At 44.8% G+C, this 19,287-nt stretch overlaps 1 protein-coding gene across 2 annotated transcripts in view; it reads left to right on the top strand.

Moving 5' to 3' along the window:
- Positions 1 to 10,962, top strand: part of setd2 (SET domain containing 2, histone lysine methyltransferase) — a 46,102-nt gene extending 35,140 nt beyond the window's left edge. For both annotated transcript variants that reach the window (XM_031811794.1, XM_031811793.1), the window contains 3 exons: positions 6,549 to 6,623; positions 7,662 to 7,763; positions 8,735 to 10,962. In XM_031811794.1, coding sequence (XP_031667654.1) covers positions 6,549 to 6,623; positions 7,662 to 7,763; positions 8,735 to 8,896 — 339 coding nt within the window. In that variant the 3' untranslated portion in view covers positions 8,897 to 10,962. The remainder of the gene's footprint in view (positions 1 to 6,548; positions 6,624 to 7,661; positions 7,764 to 8,734) is intronic.
- The last annotated feature ends 8,325 nt before the right edge of the window (positions 10,963 to 19,287 follow it).

Raw genomic sequence — 19,287 nt, 5'->3', positions numbered from 1 at the left:
GTTCATTTTATAGACACAAAAAGATCTCACCTTGTGGAGAGGGTTTTGATTTACTGTGTTTCCATCAGGCCTGTCATGACAACAACAACAATATCTGACAAGTACTTTACTCGTATAAGAAGGTTGGATGGAAACGTGGGCACTGATCTGTATGTTAGTTGATAGATGAAAACATGGCTTCCTTTCATCGCATTACTTTCACCAATCTGACTGGTAGGTCAGTGATTTCCTCAAGGAAGGACGGAAGGTTGGGTGGGTGGGTGGTTATTAAGGTATTTGAATAGGGCCCAAATCTCATGTCTCACGGTTGCATCAGATTCACACAGGACTCTAGTCAAATGTAGTGCACTGTCCAGGGACTAAGGTGTCATTTGTCCACGGGACAATGGTCAAACATGGTCAGCAGAGTTCCATACAGTCTTTTAGGTCCGAGCCCCTAGTGGTGTGTGTCTAGGAGTAGAAACCCTGCTATAATATCCATTACATTGCCTTGTGGTTTTTGGACACGAGAGGTTTTTCTAATAGATGATGGTGTGAAAAACAGATCTAGTCTAACACATCGGTGCGAAAGCAAAACTATTTGAGCTTGGTTTGCTTCCTGGAATGTCTGTTCTTGCCTGTAAAACATGATGATAGTGTTCCTCCCATCGGTTAATTGAAGATGTTGGAAAAGGGATCATTTTCAGCTGTGGTTCCTCTCCTGGGAGAGAAAATCACCCCCCCGAAGGGCCTCTAGTCTGGAGTGTCATACAGAGGCTACATCCTAAAATGGCACCCTATTCCCTACATAGTGCACCACTACCCTATGCGTCCTGGTCTAAAGTAGTGCACTACATAGGGGTGAGGGTTCCATTTGGGATGTAGACAGACACTATAACGCTAGCTGCAGATGCAGTTGATTTGATGCAGTGAATCACATCTTTAAAAAGCTTCATCAACATCTGAAGGTAAGGATGAACTAGGTTTAGGAGCTGTTAAATCAACCCACACATCTTCATCAACATCTGAAGGTAAGGGTGAACTAGGTTTAGGAGCTGTTAAATCAACCCACACATCTTCATCAACATCTGAAGGTAAGGATGAACTAGGTTTAGGAGCTGTTAAATCAACCCACACATCTTCATCAACATCTGAAGGTAAGGGTGAACTAGGTTTAGGAGCTACAAGATCCAACCCACATATCATTCCTGCTCCGCTCTGCATGCATTATTTGGTGTTTTACGTTGTACAAGGATATATTTTCAGAATTCTGCATGTGGAGTCACAATTTGGTATTCGTCCCATTTTGTGAATTCTTGGTTGATGTGCGGACCCCAAACCTCACAACCATAAAGGGCAATGGTTTGATTCAATGGTTTGATTCAAGTATATATTTTTTTTAGTCAGATCTTAACTGGTATGTTGAATTTAAGTTCCTTTTGATGGCGAAGAAGGCCCTTCTTGCCTTGTCTCTCAGATCGTTCATAGCTTTGTGGAAGTTACCTGTGGCGCTGATGTTTAGGCCGAGATATGTCTAGTTTTTTGTGTGCTCTAGGGCAACGGTGTCTATATGTAATTTGAATTTGTGGTCCTGGCAACTGGACCTTTTTGGAACACCATTATTTTTGTCTTACGGGATTTTCTGTCGGGTCCCAGGTCTGACAGAATCTGTGCAAAAGATCTAGGTGCTGCTCTAGGCCCTCCTTGGTTGGGGACAGAAGCACCAGATCATCAGCAAACAGTAGACATTTGACTTCAGATTCTAGTAGGGTGAGGATGGGAGCTACAGACTGTTCTAGTGTCCTCGCCAATTCGTTGATGTATATGTTGAAGCGGGTGGGGCTTAAGCTGCATCCCTGTCTTAGCCCATGGCCCTGTGGAAAGAAATGTGTATGTGTGTGTTGCCAATTTTATCACACTTGTTGTTTTGTGTACATGGATTTTATAATGTCGTATGTTTTTCCCCCAACACCACTTTCCATCAGTTTGTATAGCAGACCCTCATGCCAAATTGAGTGGAAGGCTTTTCTGAAATCAACAAAGCATGAGAACTGCCTTTGTTTAGGTTTATTTGTCAAGTGGGGTGTGCAGGATGAATACGTGGTCTGTCGTACGGTAATTTGGTAAAAAGCCAATATGACATTTCCTCACTACATTGTTTGGCACTGAGGAAATGTACAAGTCTGCTGTTGATGATAATGCAGACAATTTTCCCAAGGTTGTTGTTGATGCATATCAATTGGAATTTGTGGTCTGTATATTTTATCATTTCATTTAGGATACTGTCAACACCACAGGCCTTTTTGGGTTAGAGGGTTTGTATTTTGTCCTGTAGTTCATTCAATGTAATTAGAGAATCCAGTGGGTTCTGGAATCCAGTGGGTTCTGGTCGTCTTTTAATAGTTGATTCTAAGATTTGTATTTGATCATGTATATGTTTTTGTTCTTTGTTATAGAGCCAAAAGGATTCGGAGAAGTGGTTTATCCACACATCTCTGTTTTTGGATAGATAGCTCTGTGTTGTTTCTTTAGCATTTTCCCAGAAGTGGTTAGATTCTATGGATTCTTCAATTACATTGAGCTGATTTCAGACGTGCTGTTTCTTCTTTTTCCGTAGTGTATTTCTGTATTGTTTTAGTGATTCACCATAGTGAAGGCGTAGGCTCAGGTTTTCTGGGTCTGGTTTTGGTTGGACAGGTTTCTCAATTTCTTTTCTTTAGGTTTTTTTTGCTTCATCAAACTATTTGTCATTGTTGCTACTTTTCATAGGTTGTCTTGACAGTTTTGATTTGATAGGGAAGCTGAGAAATACTGTTTGTTTTCTACTGCCAAGTTTACATCTTCACTATTACATTTAGTCTAGGCAGTTGTCTAACAGGGGTTGAATTTGCCTAATTGTTTTTTTGGTTCGGTTTCCACACTACTTTCCTTCCAACTATAGCATTTCTTAATATTATTCAGTTGCTTTGGCTTTGATGCTTCATGATTGAATATTGCTCTGTTCAAGTAGACTGTGATTTTGCTGTGGTCTGATAGGGGTGTCAGTGGGCTGACTGAACGCTCTGAGAGAATGTGGGTTGAGGTCAGTGATAAAGTAGTCTACGGTACTACTGCCAAGAGATGAGCTGTAGGTGTACCTACCATAGGAGTCCCCTCGACACCTACCATGGACTATGTGTGTGTATACCCAGCGTGTGACAGAGCTGCAGGAGTTGACCCATTTTGTTGGTTAGATTGTCGTAGTTGTGCCTAGGGGGTTATATGGATGGGTAAGGGAATGCTGTCACTTCCAGGTAGGTGTTTGTTGCCATAAATTAGTACATGTCCCTGTGCCTGGAAATTATTGATTTCCCCCTCCAGGATGGAGAAGCTGTCTGCATTAAAGTATTGGTATTCTAGTAGGGGGGTATAGGTAGCACACAGTGGGATGTTTTTCTCTGTTTAGTTCATTTCCTTTTGAATTTCTAGCCAAATATAAAATGTTCCTGTTTTGATTAATTTAAGAGAGTGAGTTAGGTCTGCTCTATACCAAATAAGCAAAGCCCCTGAGACCCTTCCCTGTTTCACACCTGGTAGTTTGGTGGATGGGACTACCAGCTCTCTGTAACCTAGAGAGTAACCAATGAGTCCATCTATACCGTGTTTTTTGTAGGATGACAATGTCTGTATTTCTTTAGTGAAGTCTGGGTTCCTGCTCTTTAGGCCAAAGGTAGATGACCTCAGGCCTTGGATATTCCAGGATGAGATAGTGAATGCTTTGTGTTCCATAAAGTGTCCAATGTTGTTAATCGTGTGGTTTGGCCTCAGACCAGTAAGTGTGAGCAGAACCTGCTGAGCATCTGGTACATGCCATTGGCTTGGGCTAGTGTAAGAGTGGGGGTTGGGCCTGTTAGGATGGGTGTATGTGTGACTTCCATGTTGAGGCCCTCTTTGTGGGAGTGGGGGGCATGGGGTGGGCAGGAGTGTCATAGGTCTGATCTGAGGGGGCCTATATGGGTTGTAGTAGGAATGGTTATTATGCATTTCTCTCTTGAGCTCTCGCTCGCTCTCTCTCTTTTCTGTCATTTGTTTCCCCTCTTCTTTGATCGTAATGGAAACCAGGTTTGTGGTCTCTTGGTTTAGCGTCTACGCACTGGGCCCTTTTGTCTCTGAGCTGAAATGTTTTCATATGTGTGTCTCCAGAGAGGGAGAGACCCTTTCTTTATGATGAGATGTCTCCATCTCTCTCTCTCTCTTTACGATGAGATGTCTCCATCTCTCTCTTTCTTTACGATGGGATGTCGTTGGCCAATAAAAGCAATGAGCTCAAGGACCATTTCCAACATGTCTTGATAGTGGTGCCTGTGTCTCTCTCTGTCTGTCTCTACTGACCAGGACCTGAAATGATAACCACTGAGTTTCTGACACCACTTAAATGTTATATTCCTTAGCTCTGTTGACCCCTGATAATAATTTGGTGTTTTGGTTAGAGGGCTTTGCATCCCACCTGGAAAATAATCTAGGTTAAACACTAGCTCATAATGTGTTGTCTTATCAGTCTGAATGCTTCTCCCTGGTACGCTCCGTGGGCACACCACCCCTCAGGAAGCACGAAGGAGAACTGTGTGTGACTCTATTGTGGTTCCCTTTGATCCTCACCACCTTGGTTTGGTGCATGTGGGGGGGGGGGGGGGGTCTACGGCCTGTCTCTGGGGGGGGCATCTACTGCCTGTCTCTGGGGGGGGGGGGGGGGGGGGCATCAACTGTCTACTGCCTGTCTCTGGGGGGGGGGGGCATCAACTGTCTACTGCCTGTCTCTGGGGGAGGGGCCATCAACTGGCTACTGCCTGTCTCTGGGGGAGGGGCCATCAACTGGCTACTGCCTGTCTCTGGGGGAGGGGCCATCAACTGGCTACTGCCTGTCTCTGGGGGAGGGGCCATCAACTGGCTACTGCCTGTCTCTGGGGGAGGGGCATCAACTGGCTACTGCCTGTCTCTGGGGGAGGGGCATCAACTGGCTACTGCCTGTCTCTGGGGGAGGGGGCATCAACTGGCTACTGCCTGTCTCTGGGGGAGGGGCCATCAACTGGCTACTGCCTGTCTCTGGGGGGGGGGGGGGGGGGGCATCAACTGGCTACTGCCTGTCTCTGGGGGAGGGGCCATCAACTGGCTACTGCCTGTCTCTGGGGGAGGGGCCATCAACTGGCTACTGCCTGTCTCTGGGGGAGGGGCCATCAACTGGCTACTGCCTGTCTCTGGGGGGGGGGGGGCATCAACTGGCTACTGCCTGTCTCTGGGGGAGGGGCCATCAACTGGCTACTGCCTGTCTCTGGGGGAGGGGCCATCAACTGGCTACTGCCTGTCTCTGGGGGAGGGGCCATCAACTGGCTACTGCCTGTCTCTGGGGGAGGGGCCATCAACTGGCTACTGCCTGTCTCTGGGGGAGGGGCCATCAACTGGCTACTGCCTGTCTCTGGGGGAGGGGCCATCAACTGGCTACTGCCTGTCTCTGGGGGAGGGGCCATCAACTGGCTACTGCCTGTCTCTGGGGGAGGGGCCATCAACTGGCTACTGCCTGTCTCTGGGGGAGGGCCATCAACTGGCTACTGCCTGTCTCTGGGGGAGGGGCATCAACTGGCTACTGCCTGTCTCTGGGGGAGGGGCATCAACTGGCTACTGCCTGTCTCTGGGGAGGGGCATCAACTGGCTACTGCCTGTCTCTGGGGAGGGGCATCAACTGGCTACTGCCTGTCTCTGGGGGAGGGGCCATCAACTGGCTACTGCCTGTCTCTGGGGGAGGGGCCATCAACTGGCTACTGCCTGTCTCTGGGGGGGGGGCCCATCAACTGGCTACTGCCTGTCTCTGGGGGGGGGGCCCCCATCAACTGGCTACTGCCTGTCTCTGGGGGGGGGGCCCCATCAACTGGCTACTGCCTGTCTCTGGGGGAGGGGCATCAACTGGCTACTGCCTGTCTCTGGGGGAGGGGCATCAACTGGCTACTGCCTGTCTCTGGGGGGGGGGGCATCAACTGGCTACTGCCTGTCTCTGGGGGAGGGGCATCAACTGTCTACTGCCTGTCTCTGGGGGGGGGGCATCAACTGGCTACTGCCTGTCTCTGGGGGGGATCAACTGTCTACTGCCTGTCTCTGGGTCTGAGTAGGGTGGGTACTGTTAGCCGGAGAGGGAGCCCTGCCTTTATCCTGGCAGGATATCCCTGCTTTGTGTGGCTCCCTCCTTTCCTGTTGGAGGGGGCTGGTGACCAGGTGTGGCCTGCCTGCCTTCCCCACTGGCCTTGAAGTCCAGGGCCTCGGCTCCACACCTGCCATGTTTCATCCATGTGGCTGATACAGCCTCACTTCCTTTGATCTGGGCCTTTTTAGCTCCAAGAAATGGCTGCCGCCTGCTGCTGTCTGCCACAGCTGAGAAAATGACAGTAGCTATAACCCAGACAGACTGCTAGGCGACCGTTTAGATGAATCCACGGCCGAACCAAGCTAGTCAAACGAAACGTGACTGTTCTATAGACTGACATGTTCCCTGACCTCTCTCTCGTGTGTGTGTTTGTGTGTGTGTGTGTGTGTTTCCACAGTTCTCTACTAAGACAGCAGAGGCAGACACATCCAGTGAGCTGGCCAAGAGGAGCAAGGAGACGTTCCGGAAAGAGGTGAGTCAGCGTCCATATCTCAGTCTTCCTGTGATTCCTCCTCTCCTCACCTCCTCCTCAACTACACATGGCCAACAGTATGTGGATACCTGCTCATCGAACATCTCATTCCAAAATCATGGGCATTAATATGGAGTTGGTCTCCCCCTTTGCTGCTATATCAGCCTCCACTCTTCTGAGAAGGCTTTCTACTCGATGTTGGAACATTGCTGCAGGGACTTGCGTCCATTCAGCCGAGCATTTGTGAGGTCGGGCACGGATGTTGGGCGATTAGGCCTGGCTCGCAGTCGGGGTTAAAATTCATCCCAAAGGTGTTGGATGGGGTTGAGGTCAGGGCTCTGTGCAGGCGAGTCAAGTTCTTCCACACCGATCTTGACAAATAATTTCTGTATGGACCTCGCTTTGTGCACGGGGCATTTGTCCTGCTGAAACAGGAAAGGGCCTTCCCCAAACTTGCCACAAAGTTGGAAACACAGAATTGTCTAGAATGTCATTTATTGCTATAGTGTTAGGGTTTCCCTTCACTGGAACTAAGAGATCTAGGCCAAACCATGAAAAACAGACCCAGACTATTATTCCTCCTCCACCAAACTTTACAGTTGGCACCATGTATTGGGTGGGACAGGTAGTATTCTCCTGGCATCTGCCAAACACAGATTCTTCTGCCAGATGGTGAATTGTGATTCATGACTCCAAATGACGCTTGGCATTGCACATGGTGATATCCAGGATATCCAGCCAACAGGCACAAGTGGTCTTTCAATTATGTATTTGCGAGATGTATTATTATTATTTATTTTTTTTGGGGGGGGGACCGCGTTTGCACATTTTGACAAGTGGCTAAAAAAGTTACAAGTTAATGTGAAGCCCTGTGAAGTCATCTGACTATGACTGAGATACGTGGTCGTCCCACCTAGCTATCTTATTAAGATGAATGCACTTGTAAGTGGCTCTGGATAAGAGTGTCTGTTAAATGACTGAAATGTAATGAATGTCATCTCTACACGATCGATTTGACCTCCTATTTCCTGTGTTTAGATGTCACAGTTCATTGTGACCTGCTTGAATCCGTTCCGGAAACCAGACTGCAAACTGGGACGCATTGTCAACACCGAGGATTTCAAACACCTTGCCAGAAAGGTAGGGGGGTTGTGTGTGGAAAGCAATCATTTGGGTATTTGTATTTTATTGTCTCAAACTATCCAAAACATGAACCTCTCCCAACAGTCAGAGTATTGAATTAAAGTCCTGGATAGCAATTAACTTCAAAGGATAAAGGTTTTCCCCTTCACATCTCACTAAAGCTCTTCCCTCAGACCAGAACTAAACGCCTGAACCTTCAGCTCCCACTGCTTCTGCTTGTATCCCAAATGGCACCCTATTCCAAAGTAGTGCACTATGTATTGAAAATGGTGCCATTTGGGACATTCTCTCTCTCACTCAATGCTCAGCCTGCATTCTTTTTTTCAAAGGGCAATAAAGCTCTGATTTTTCCCCTCAAGTAGTTTTGAGTGTTTCTCTGGGTTGACAACCACAACTTGGTGGGGACTTGTTTAAATGGAGTGCCATTTGGACACACTACTACTCTTGAGCACATGGTCACAATAAACAAAAGAGAGGCCAAGTAAACTGGCATGTTCACATTTTTAATTTAATTACCGTGCAGAACAAACCCTTAAAGCAGAACCTCTTAAAAACTAGAGCGCCAGCTAACGTTTTGGATTGACTCGTTTTCTATAGAAAGCTGAGATTTTTGGGGACGCAGCCCTGACATTTGACTGTCTACATTTTTAGGAGGAGAACAAAGCTCATGAAATGGATCCGTCAGAATGAAAGCCTCATCTCTTCACAGTGTGACCCTAACCTCCATTCTTCCTTTTGATGGAGCTAGTTTCACTTTTGTTGTTGCAGGGTTGTAAAATTCCCATAACTTTCCAGGTTTTCCAGAAATCATGTTTGGAAGATTCATGGAATCAGGACGGAATTAGCAGAAGATCCTGAATCCTCAAACCAGGATTCTAGAAAACTTGGGAATTATGGGAAAGTTACCCATTACCGATGTTGTTGTCAGGAGAAACATCTTCCTTGTCTCCCCCTTTCTATTCCTCCAGCTAACTCACGGCGTGATGAACAAGGAGCTGAAGTCCTGTAAGAACCCAGAGGACCTGGAGTGCAACGAGAACGTGAAGCACAAGACCAAGGAGTACATCAAGAAATACATGCAGAAGTTCGGCAACATCTACCGGCCCAAAGAGGACACTGAGCTGGACTAACACTGCGTCTGACTGGAGGAACAGAACGGGGATCAAGACTTGAAAATATGATTAGGCTACAGTTGTTTGGGGCCCACAAACGGTGAAAGGAGGCACACTGAAACCCAGATTAAAGTCAAGTCACGCTGGGAAACTGAACTGTGGAGGTGGGATCACTCCAGACACATATTTATGTTGACTAAGACTGTGTCTTAAACTGATGCCTTGAAGGCTTGCCGCCGGGCCCACTGACTAATGGGAGGGGACTAGTGGGAGGGGGGCGAGAATCATGACGAGGAGGGAGGTGTCTCCCAAGGGGCGGAGGCTCCAGGTGAAGTGTCCACAGAGAAGTGTGCGACACCTAGGCTTGCGTCTCAACTAGCACCCTATTCTCTGTGCCCTATGTAGGGAATAGGGTGCTGTTTGGCACTCAGACCCAGAGAGGGGTGCTACATTGACCTATAGTGTCACTATCATGTTAGCTTTCTACATTTTTTTTCCAGTTTAACTTTCTTACCTAACTAACAATGTTTTCAAATCTTATCTACATATTCTCTCTAGAACTCTTCCTCCCCTGTCTGAAAAGGATTCATGAAAGAGTCAGACTTACCATCATTTTAATTTGCTCTTCAATGTTTTTCCACTGTTGGGATGTTGCTGTATGAAGTCCAGCAGTGGCAATTAACTGGTCAAAATGGATCCATGTAAAGAAAGACAAAATCGCTGTTTGTCCATATGACTGGCTTTCCCCTGGTGCGCCCGCCTGCCACACCCCCAAGCCAGCCATTAACTCGACTAGGGTATCTGGTGCCCTCCCTGCCTTCAGACCACAATCCTCCGGAGCCTCTGTTGTTATATGAATGCTTGATGGAGGCTGGGTTCGGTTCGGATGGAGGCTGGGTTCGGATGGAGGCTGGGATCGGTTCGGATGGAGGCTGGGTTCTGTTCTATCGTGCTGACTGGTGTACTTATGGGAATTCCTCCATGGCTGCTTACCAAATAGCACCCTATTCCCTAAAAAGAGCACTACTTTAGACCAGGGCCCATAGGGGAATCCCAGAGTGCACTACTTTAGACGAGAGCTCTATGTAGGGAATAGTGTGCATTTGGGACATAGTCCATGTTCCAATGCTCCCTCCCTGAGTACATTTTGTTTTTATATACAAAAATTGAAGAATGAACTTTTATGAAGCTTGTTCTTTTCAGTGAGACAGACAGACGGACAGTTCAAGAGGACTTGGTGGTGAATAAGGAACAGCAGGGGATGGGGTTACTGATCAATGTTTTTGTCTTTAATTAACTTGTACTATGAAGTGAACAGGATTTGGATGCTATCAGACACATGATGCTTATGTGTCAGTCAGTGTGTCCCCCGTTCTGTTTCGACCCCCCTCCTCAATGGGGTGTGGCGTGGTCATTTTAACTCTTTTTTTTTACTATTATAATTCCTTTAGACGGGCATCAGAGGTGCCTGTGCTGTCGTCTTGTTGCTACACAAGCTGTTTTACTCCTTAGTCTCCGGGGTAACAAGGTTTGTGTCCTGTCGTCAGGGTTACCGGTTCATAGGCTTGGGGTCGTTAATCCTTTAGGTAACTCTCACACCACCATTTAAATTGCATTAAAACCATGTTCAAACACACTTGTATTATAGTGCTTTATATGTGAATATATTGAGAAATAGTTTGAGAATGTTTAGGTAAGCAGAGTCTTGTGAAAGGATGGACTGTTGGTCCGTGATATAACCTGTCAATAGCCTGGTGTCAGTATACCAAACACAGGTGAATGAAGGGGGGGAGGGGGGGGGGTCGAAGTGTGTACCCCTGTCTGCTCCAGCAGCTCAAATCAACACCTCCTTCCTCTGTAAGCTAAAGCCAGGATTCCACCGATTCACAGCCTCTTGTTTGAATTTAATTTAATTTTGGTGGTGGGGGTTGCAGCATTTTTCTGTTTTGTTTGTTTTGAGACTTCTTTTTTTTTGTATGTACGAAGAGTTTCACCCCAACTCTACTGTAAGTACTGTGCAAGCACATTGTCATACTGAGTGTACAAACATTTTAAAAGAAAAATAAAGTTTTTGTAAAAATGTGTATTCCATTTTCAACTTGCACACTATTGAAATATTTCTAGAGTGAGAAGTACCTCCACTACATGGTTAGACACCCAGTAGTGCACTGCATACCACCCAATCCCCGTTTCACTGTGTACTTACCCCTTCAATACAGGGTGCATATGGAGGGACAGGCTGTTCACATCCCAAATGGTAGCCTGTTCCCTATTTTAGTGCACTACTTTTGACAAGATGTAGATGCCCTGTTTTACTGATTTGAAATATGTATGCGGAACAAAAATATAAATGCAACAATTTCAAATATTTTACTTCGTTCCAGTTCATATAATGAAAACAATTCATTAGGCGCTAATCTATGGCTTTCACGTGACTGGGAATACAGATATGCATCTGTTACAGTGGCGGTCTGTGCCTCTGAGGGAGCACTTTTCTTTTTCATGAGCATGGCCTTATTTCTATTCCAGCATATTGGATGACTGTCATTCATATTCCATTCACCCAGTTCAATGTAACATTGATAGGTTTTAGGCTACTACACGATAGTCAAATGTTCCCTATACCCATCATGAGGTTGCTACAACCTAGCCAATGAATGAACGTTTTCAACACAGGTCGAGATAAAAATGTAAGATGACAGTGACACATGCAATACAGCCTTGTACACTCTTGCCTGCTTCTAGCTGATCTAGGGTGTAATCATTAGTCCAACAGTTGCAAACGAGAGTTTTCTATTGAACAAATGCATGGAATGTGTCTCCCTGTTTCGTTTGCTTTCGTTTAAGAAACGTTTTTCAACAGAAGAGGCGGAATGAATACACCACTGATCACGTATAAACACAGTTCAGTGTTAGAGCAGCCACGTATTCCCTCTCAACCTTTTCCCTTCGTTTGTGTGACCAGACGAAAAAACCTTTCTAAACCAAACCATGTCATAACCGCTACACACAACCTACATTGTTGTCCCCGTATTAGCTAAAGTAATATCCTAGTCAACAGCTAATATAATTAATGCGTTAGTAAACCCGCTACAATCATGTAGTAACGTTACACCGGCGGTCCAGGGGCAAAAACTTAATACAACTAAAAGTTTACCTTGACTTGGATCCAGTGTTGTGTTGGGTAGTCATAGCCAGCTAGCTAACATAGCATCCCTCTGTCATAGCCAGCTAGCTAACATAGCATCCCTCTGTCATAGCCAGCTAGCTAACATAGCATCCCTCTGTCATAGCCAGCTAGCTAACTTAGCATCCCTCTGTCATAGCCAGCTAGCTAACAAGTTAATTCTTATTTTCAATGACGGTCTAGGAACAGTGGGTTAACTGCCTGTTCAGGCAGAACGACAGATTTGTACCTTGTCAGCTCGGGGGTTTGAACTTGAAACCTTCCGGTTACTAGTCCAACGCTCTAACCACTAGGCTACCCTGCCGCCCCGATGCATAGCCAGCTAGCTAACTTAGCATCCCTCTGTCATAGCCAGCTAGCTAACATAGCATCCCTCTGTCATAGCCAGCTAGCTAACTTAGCATCCCTCTGTCATAGCCAGCTAGCTAACATAGCATCCCTCTGTTTGAGCAGGGTGTTTCAGTAGGCTAAACTAGCCAGCTGCATTTGTAGCTAAGTAAGTGAAACTGAAAGTGAAAAAGAATGACACTAGCTCTCTTGCTTCTCCTTCATTTTTGAAGAAATTAATTTGTTGACAACTGTTAAACTATTTTCTTTCTCTCTTTGAGTCAACTACTCACCACATTTTATGCACTGCAGTGCTAGCTAGCTCTAGATTAATTATCTGATCCTTTGATTGGTTGGACATGTCAGTTCATGCTGCAAGATCTCTGATAGGTTGGAGGATGTCCTCTGAAATTTGTCATAATTACTGTGTAAGTCCATGGAAGGGGGTGGGAACCAAGAGCCTTCTAGGTTTTGTATTGAAGTCAATGTACCAAGAAGAGGACGGATGCTAGCTGTCCTCCGGCTACACCATGGTGCTACCCTACAGAATGCTGTTGAGGCTACTGTAGACCTTCATTGCAAACAGTGTTTCATTCAATTGTTTGGTGCTGTGAATATATTTAGTGTAGTTTTATCTAAATAGGTCAACTTTTTCAATGTCTTAACATTTTTATTTTTATGAAATTTGCTGAGGATGGTCCTCCCCTTCCTCCTCTGAAGAGCCTCCACTGATCTGTTGGTCCCAGATACCATAATAAAAAAAAGATAGGGGTGGGGATCAGAAAACCAGGTCCCCCCCTCACCTCCATCCCACTCTGAGTTAATGTGCATTCCGCAGCCCCATGCCTGTGTGCTCCAGACCGCAGTTAAGCTGGAGTGTCTGGTGTCCATGACGACATAGAACGCTGCCTGCCCCGGGCCCTGCTAGAGAGAGATGCAGGCCTGCTCCCACTTAGAGCACAGAGTAAAGACAGAGAGAGAAATCGTGGAACGCTGCCTGCCCCGGGCCCTGCTAGAGAGAGACGCAGGCCTGCTCCCACTTAGAGCACAGAGTAAAGACAGAGAGAGAAATCATGAACAGATTTCAGCTGAGGACAGAGTGAGTAGAAGTCGTGGAGGAGGGGGTTGGGATGGAGGGGAGGGAGGGAGCAGGAATATCAAGGAAAGGGAAAGCATATTTTTAAAAACAGGTTGGGTGAAGACTTATCTAATACTGTCTCTGTCCCAACCCCTTTAAATACCCTCCTAATACTGTCTCTGTCACAACCCCTTTAAATACCCTCCTAATACTGTCTCTGTCACAACCCCTTTAAATACCCTCCTAATACTGTCTCTGTCACAACTCCTTTAAATACCCTCCTAAATACGGTCTCTGCCCCAACCCCTTTAAATACCCTCCTAATACTGTCTCTGTCACAACCCCTTTAAATACCCTCCTAATACTGTCTCTGTCCCAAACCCTTTAAATACCCTCCTAATACTGTCTCTGTCCCAAACCCTTTAAATACCCTCCTAATACTGCCTCAAACCCTTTAAATACCCTCCTAATGCTCTCTCTATCCCAAACCCTTTAAATACCCTCCTAATGCTCTCTCTATCCCAACCCCTTTAAATACCCTCCTAATACTGTCTCTGTCCCAACCCCTTTAAATACCCTCCTAATGCTCTCTCTGCCCCAAACCCTTTAAATACCCTCCTAATACTGTCTCTGTCCCAAACCCTTTAAATACCCTCCTAATACTGTCTCTGTCACAACCCCTTTAAATACCCTCCTAAATACTGTCTCTGCCCCAACCCCTTTAAATACCCTCCTAATACTGTCTCTGTCACAACCCCTTTAAATACCCTCCTAAATCCAAACCTCTTAACAGTGTGACCCGTCAAGTGGTTTAATTGAGGAGTATTTAATAAAACTGTTAAAGAGTTGTATTATGATTCAAGACCAACATGTAATAACTGTAAATTACATCTCCATATGTGCCCTATGATCATTCTGTGGAAAAACAAATTAACTTATTCCTAGTATAGAATTATATTCCTCAGATTCAGCACTAATGGGGAGAGTTAAATGGAAGTCTCCTCAGATTCAGTACTAATGGGGAGTTACAGTGCCTTGCGAAAGTATTCGGCCCCCTTGAACTTTGCGACCTTTTGCCACATTTCAGGCTTCAAACATAAAGATATAAAACTGTATTTTTTTGTGAAGAATCAACAACAAGTGGGACACAATCATGAAGTGGAACGACATTTATTGGATATTTGGGTGAAGACTTATCTAATACTGTCTCTGTCCCAACCCCTTTAAATACCCTCCTAATACTGTCTCTGTCACAACCCCTTTAAATACCCTCCTAATACTGTCTCTGTCACAACCCCTTTAAATACCCTCCTAATACTGTCTCTGTCACAACTCCTTTAAATACCCTCCTAAATACGGTCTCTGCCCCAACCCCTTTAAATACCCTCCTAATACTGTCTCTGTCACAACCCCTTTAAATACCCTCCTAATACTGTCTCTGTCCCAAACCCTTTAAATACCCTCCTAATACTGTCTCTGTCCCAAACCCTTTAAATACCCTCCTAATACTGCCTCAAACCCTTTAAATACCCTCCTAATGCTCTCTCTATCCCAAACCCTTTAAATACCCTCCTAATGCTCTCTCTATCCCAACCCCTTTAAATACCCTCCTAATACTGTCTCTGTCCCAACCCCTTTAAATACCCTCCTAATGCTCTCTCTGCCCCAAACCCTTTAAATACCCTCCTAATACTGTCTCTGTCCCAAACCCTTTAAATACCCTCCTAATACTGTCTCTGTCACAACCCCTTTAAATACCCTCCTAAATACTGTCTCTGCCCCAACCCCTTTAAATACCCTCCTAATACTGTCTCTGTCACAACCCCTTTAAATACCCTCCTAAATCCAAACCTCTTAACAGTGTGACCCGTCAAGTGGTTTAATTGAGGAGTATTTAATAAAACTGTTAAAGAGTTGTATTATGATTCAAGACCAACATGTAATAACTGTAAATTACATCTCCATATGTGCCCTATGATCATTCTGTGGAAAAACAAATTAACTTATTCCTAGTATAGAATTATATTCCTCAGATTCAGCACTAATGGGGAGAGTTAAATGGAAGTCTCCTCAGATTCAGTACTAATGGGGAGTTACAGTGCCTTGCGAAAGTATTCGGCCCCCTTGAACTTTGCGACCTTTTGCCACATTTCAGGCTTCAAACATAAAGATATAAAACTGTATTTTTTTGTGAAGAATCAACAACAAGTGGGACACAATCATGAAGTGGAACGACATTTATTGGATATTTCAAACTTTTTTAACAAATCAAAAACTGAAAAATTGGGCGTGCAAAATTATTCAGCCCCTTTACTTTCAGTGCAGCAAACTCTCTCCAGAAGTTCAGTGAGGATCTCTGAATGATCCAATGTTGACCTGAATGATTAAATGATGATAAATACAATCCACCTGTGTGTAATCAAGTCTCCGTATAAATGCACCTGCACTGTGATAGTCTCAGAGGTCTGTTAAAAGCGCAGAGAGCATCATGAAGAACAAGGAACACACCAGGCAGGTCCGAGATACTGTTGTGAAGAAGTTTAAAGCCGGATTTGGATACAAAAAGATTTCCCAGGCTTTAAACATCCCAAGGAGCACTGTGCAAGCGATAATATTGAAATGGAAGGAGTATCAGACCACTGCAAATCTACCAAGACCTGGCCGTCCCTCTAAACTTTCAGCTCATACAAGGAGAAGACTGATCAGAGATGCAGCCAAGAGGCCCATGATCACTCTGGATGAACTGCAGAGATCTACAGCTGAGGTGGGAGACTCTGTCCATAGGACAACAATCAGTCGTATATTGCACAAATCTGGCCTTTATGGAAGAGTGGCAAGAAGAAAGCCATTTCTTAAAGATATCCATAAAAAGTGTTGTTTAAAGTTTGCCACAAGCCACCTGGGAGACACACCAAACATGTTGAAGAAGGTGCTCTGGTCAGATGAAACCAAAATTGAACTTTTTGGCAACAATGCAAAACGTTATGTTTGGCGTAAAAGCAACACAGCTCATCACCCTGAACACACTATCCCCACTGTCAAACATGGTGGTGGCAGCATCATGGTTTGGGCCTGCTTTTCTTCAGCAGGGACAGGGAAGATGGTTAAAATTAATGGGAAGATGGATGGAGCCAATTACAGGACCATTCTGGAAGAAAACCTGATGGAGTCTGCAAAAGACCTGAGACTGGGACGGAGATTTGTCTTCCAACAAGACAATGATCCAAAACATAAAGCAAAATCTACAATGGAATGGTTCAAAAATAAACATATCCAGGTGTTAGAATGGCCAAGTCAAAGTCCAGACCTGAATCCAATCGAGAATCTGTGGAAAGAACTGAAAACTGCTGTTCACAAATGCTCTCCGTCCAACCTCACTGAGCTCGAGCTGTTTTGCAAGGAGGAATGGGAAAAAAAATTCAGTCTCTCGATGTGCAAAACTGATAGAGGCATACCCTAAGCGACTTACAGCTGTAAGCGCAGCAAAAGGTGGCGCTACAAAGTATTAACTTAAGGGGGCTGAATAATTTAGCACGCCCAATTTTTCAGTTTTTGATTTGTTAAAAAAGTTTGAAATATCCAATAAATGTCGTTCCACTTCATGATTGTGTCCCACTTGTTGTTGATTCTTCACAAAAAAATACAGTTTTATATCTTTATGTTTGAAGCCTGAAATGTGGCAAACGGTCGCAAAGTTCAAGGGGGCCGAATACTTTCGCAAGGCACTGTAAATGGAAGTCTCCTCAGATTCAGTAGTAATGGGGAGAGTTAAATGGAAGTCTCCTCAGATTCAGTAGTAATGGGGAGAGTTAAATGGAAGTCTCCTCAGATTCAGTACTAATGGGGAGAGTTAAATGGAAGTCTCCTCAGATTCAGCACTAATGGGGAGAGTTAAATGGAAGTCTCCTCAGATTCAGTAGTAATGGGGAGAGTTAAATGGAAGTCTCCTCAGATTCAGTACTAATGGGGAGAGTTAAATGGAAGTCTCCTCAGATTCAGTACTAATGGGGAGAGTTACAGTTGAAGTTGGAAGTTTAAACTCAGTTTTTCACAATTCTTGACATTTAATCAGAGTAAAAACTCCTGTCTTATGTCAGTTAGGATCACCACTTTATTTTAAGAATGTGAAATGTCAGAATAATGATAGTGAGATTTATTTCAGCTTTTATTTCTTTCATCACATTGCCAGTGGGTCAGAAGTTTACATACACTCAATTAGAATTTGGTAGCATTGCCTTTAAATTGTTTAACTTGGTTCAAACGTTTTTGGCAGCCTTTCACATGCGTCCCACAATAAGTTGGGTGAATTTTGTCCCCTTCCTCCTCACATAGCTGGAGTCAGGTTTGTAGGCCTCCTTGCTCGCACACGCTTTTTCAGTTCTGCCCACAGATTTTCTATGGAATTGAGGTCAGGGCTTTGTGTTGGCCACTCCAAGACCTTGACTTTGTTGTCCTTAAGCCATTTTGCCACCACTTTGGATGTATGCTTGGGGTCATTGTCCATTTGGAAGACCCATTTGCGACCAAGTTTTAACTTCCTGACTGATGTCTTGAGATGTTGCTTCAATATATCCACATCATTTCCCCCCCTCATGATGCCATCTATTTTTTGAAGTTCACCAGTCCCTCCTGCAAGCAAAGCACCCCCACAACATGATGCTGCCACCCCCGTGCTTCACGGTTGGGATGGTGTTCTCCGGCTTGCAAGCCTCCCCATTTGTCCTCCAAACATAACGATTGTCATTATGGCCAACCACACTATTTCTGTTTCATCAGACCAGAGGACATTTCTCCAAAAAGTACAATCTTTGTCCCCATGTGCAGTTGCAAACCATAGAATGTTTTTTATGTCGGTTTTGGAGCAGTGGCTTCTTCCTTGCTGAGCGGCCTTTCAGGTTATGTCCATATAGGACTCGTTTTACTGTGGATATAGATACTTTTGTACCTGTTTCCTGCAGCATCTTCACAAGTACCTGTTGTTCTGGAATCGATTTGCACTTTTCGCACCAAAGTACGTTCATCTCTAGGAGACAGAACGCGTCTCCTTCCTGAGCGCAATGACGGCTGCGTGGTCCCATAGTGTTTATACTTGCTTACTATTGTTTGTACAGATGAACGTGGTACCTTCAGGCGTTTGGAAATTGCTCTCAAGGATGAACCTGACTTGTGGAGGTCTAAAAATATTTCTGATTTCTTTAGATTTTTCCATGATGTCAAGCAAAGAGGCACTGAGTTTGAAGGTAGGCCTTGAAATACATCCACAGGTACTTAGCCTATCAGAAGCTTCTAAAGCCATGACATCATTTTCTGGAATTTTCCAAGCTGTTTAAAGGCACAGTCAACTTAGTGTATGTAAACTTCTGACCCACTGGAATTGTGATACAGTGAATTATAAGTGAAATAATCTGTCTGTAAACAATTGTTGTAAAAATTACTTGTGTCATGCACAAAGTAGATGTCCTAACCAACTTGCCAAAACTACAGTTTGTTAACAAGAAAGTTGTGGAGTGGTTGAAAAATTAGTTTTAATGACCCCAACCTAAGTGTATGTAAACTTCCGACTTCAATTGTAAATGAAAGTCTTCCATACTTTCCTCTGACATGACCACATACTTGTTTCATTTATGTTACAAGTCACACCCCTGTTCAGTTAGGTGACTGAGACAAACAAAGACGGCCATTGATTATCTCCAGAATAAACTACCACAGAGCAGGTAGCTGCTTGCTTTTACGTCCGGGTAGGACAGAAACCACTGTTCTTGTCAGAGCATGTAACACAACAAGCTCAGAGAGCACCGTTTGACTCTCACTCACTCA

This window comes from Oncorhynchus kisutch, unplaced genomic scaffold, assembly GCF_002021735.2.
Source record: "Oncorhynchus kisutch isolate 150728-3 unplaced genomic scaffold, Okis_V2 Okis02a-Okis13b_hom, whole genome shotgun sequence".
Lineage (NCBI taxonomy): Eukaryota > Metazoa > Chordata > Actinopteri > Salmoniformes > Salmonidae > Oncorhynchus > Oncorhynchus kisutch.
The sequence above is the reverse complement of the archived record's forward strand: the minus strand, read 5'-3'. Positions and strand labels throughout refer to the sequence as shown.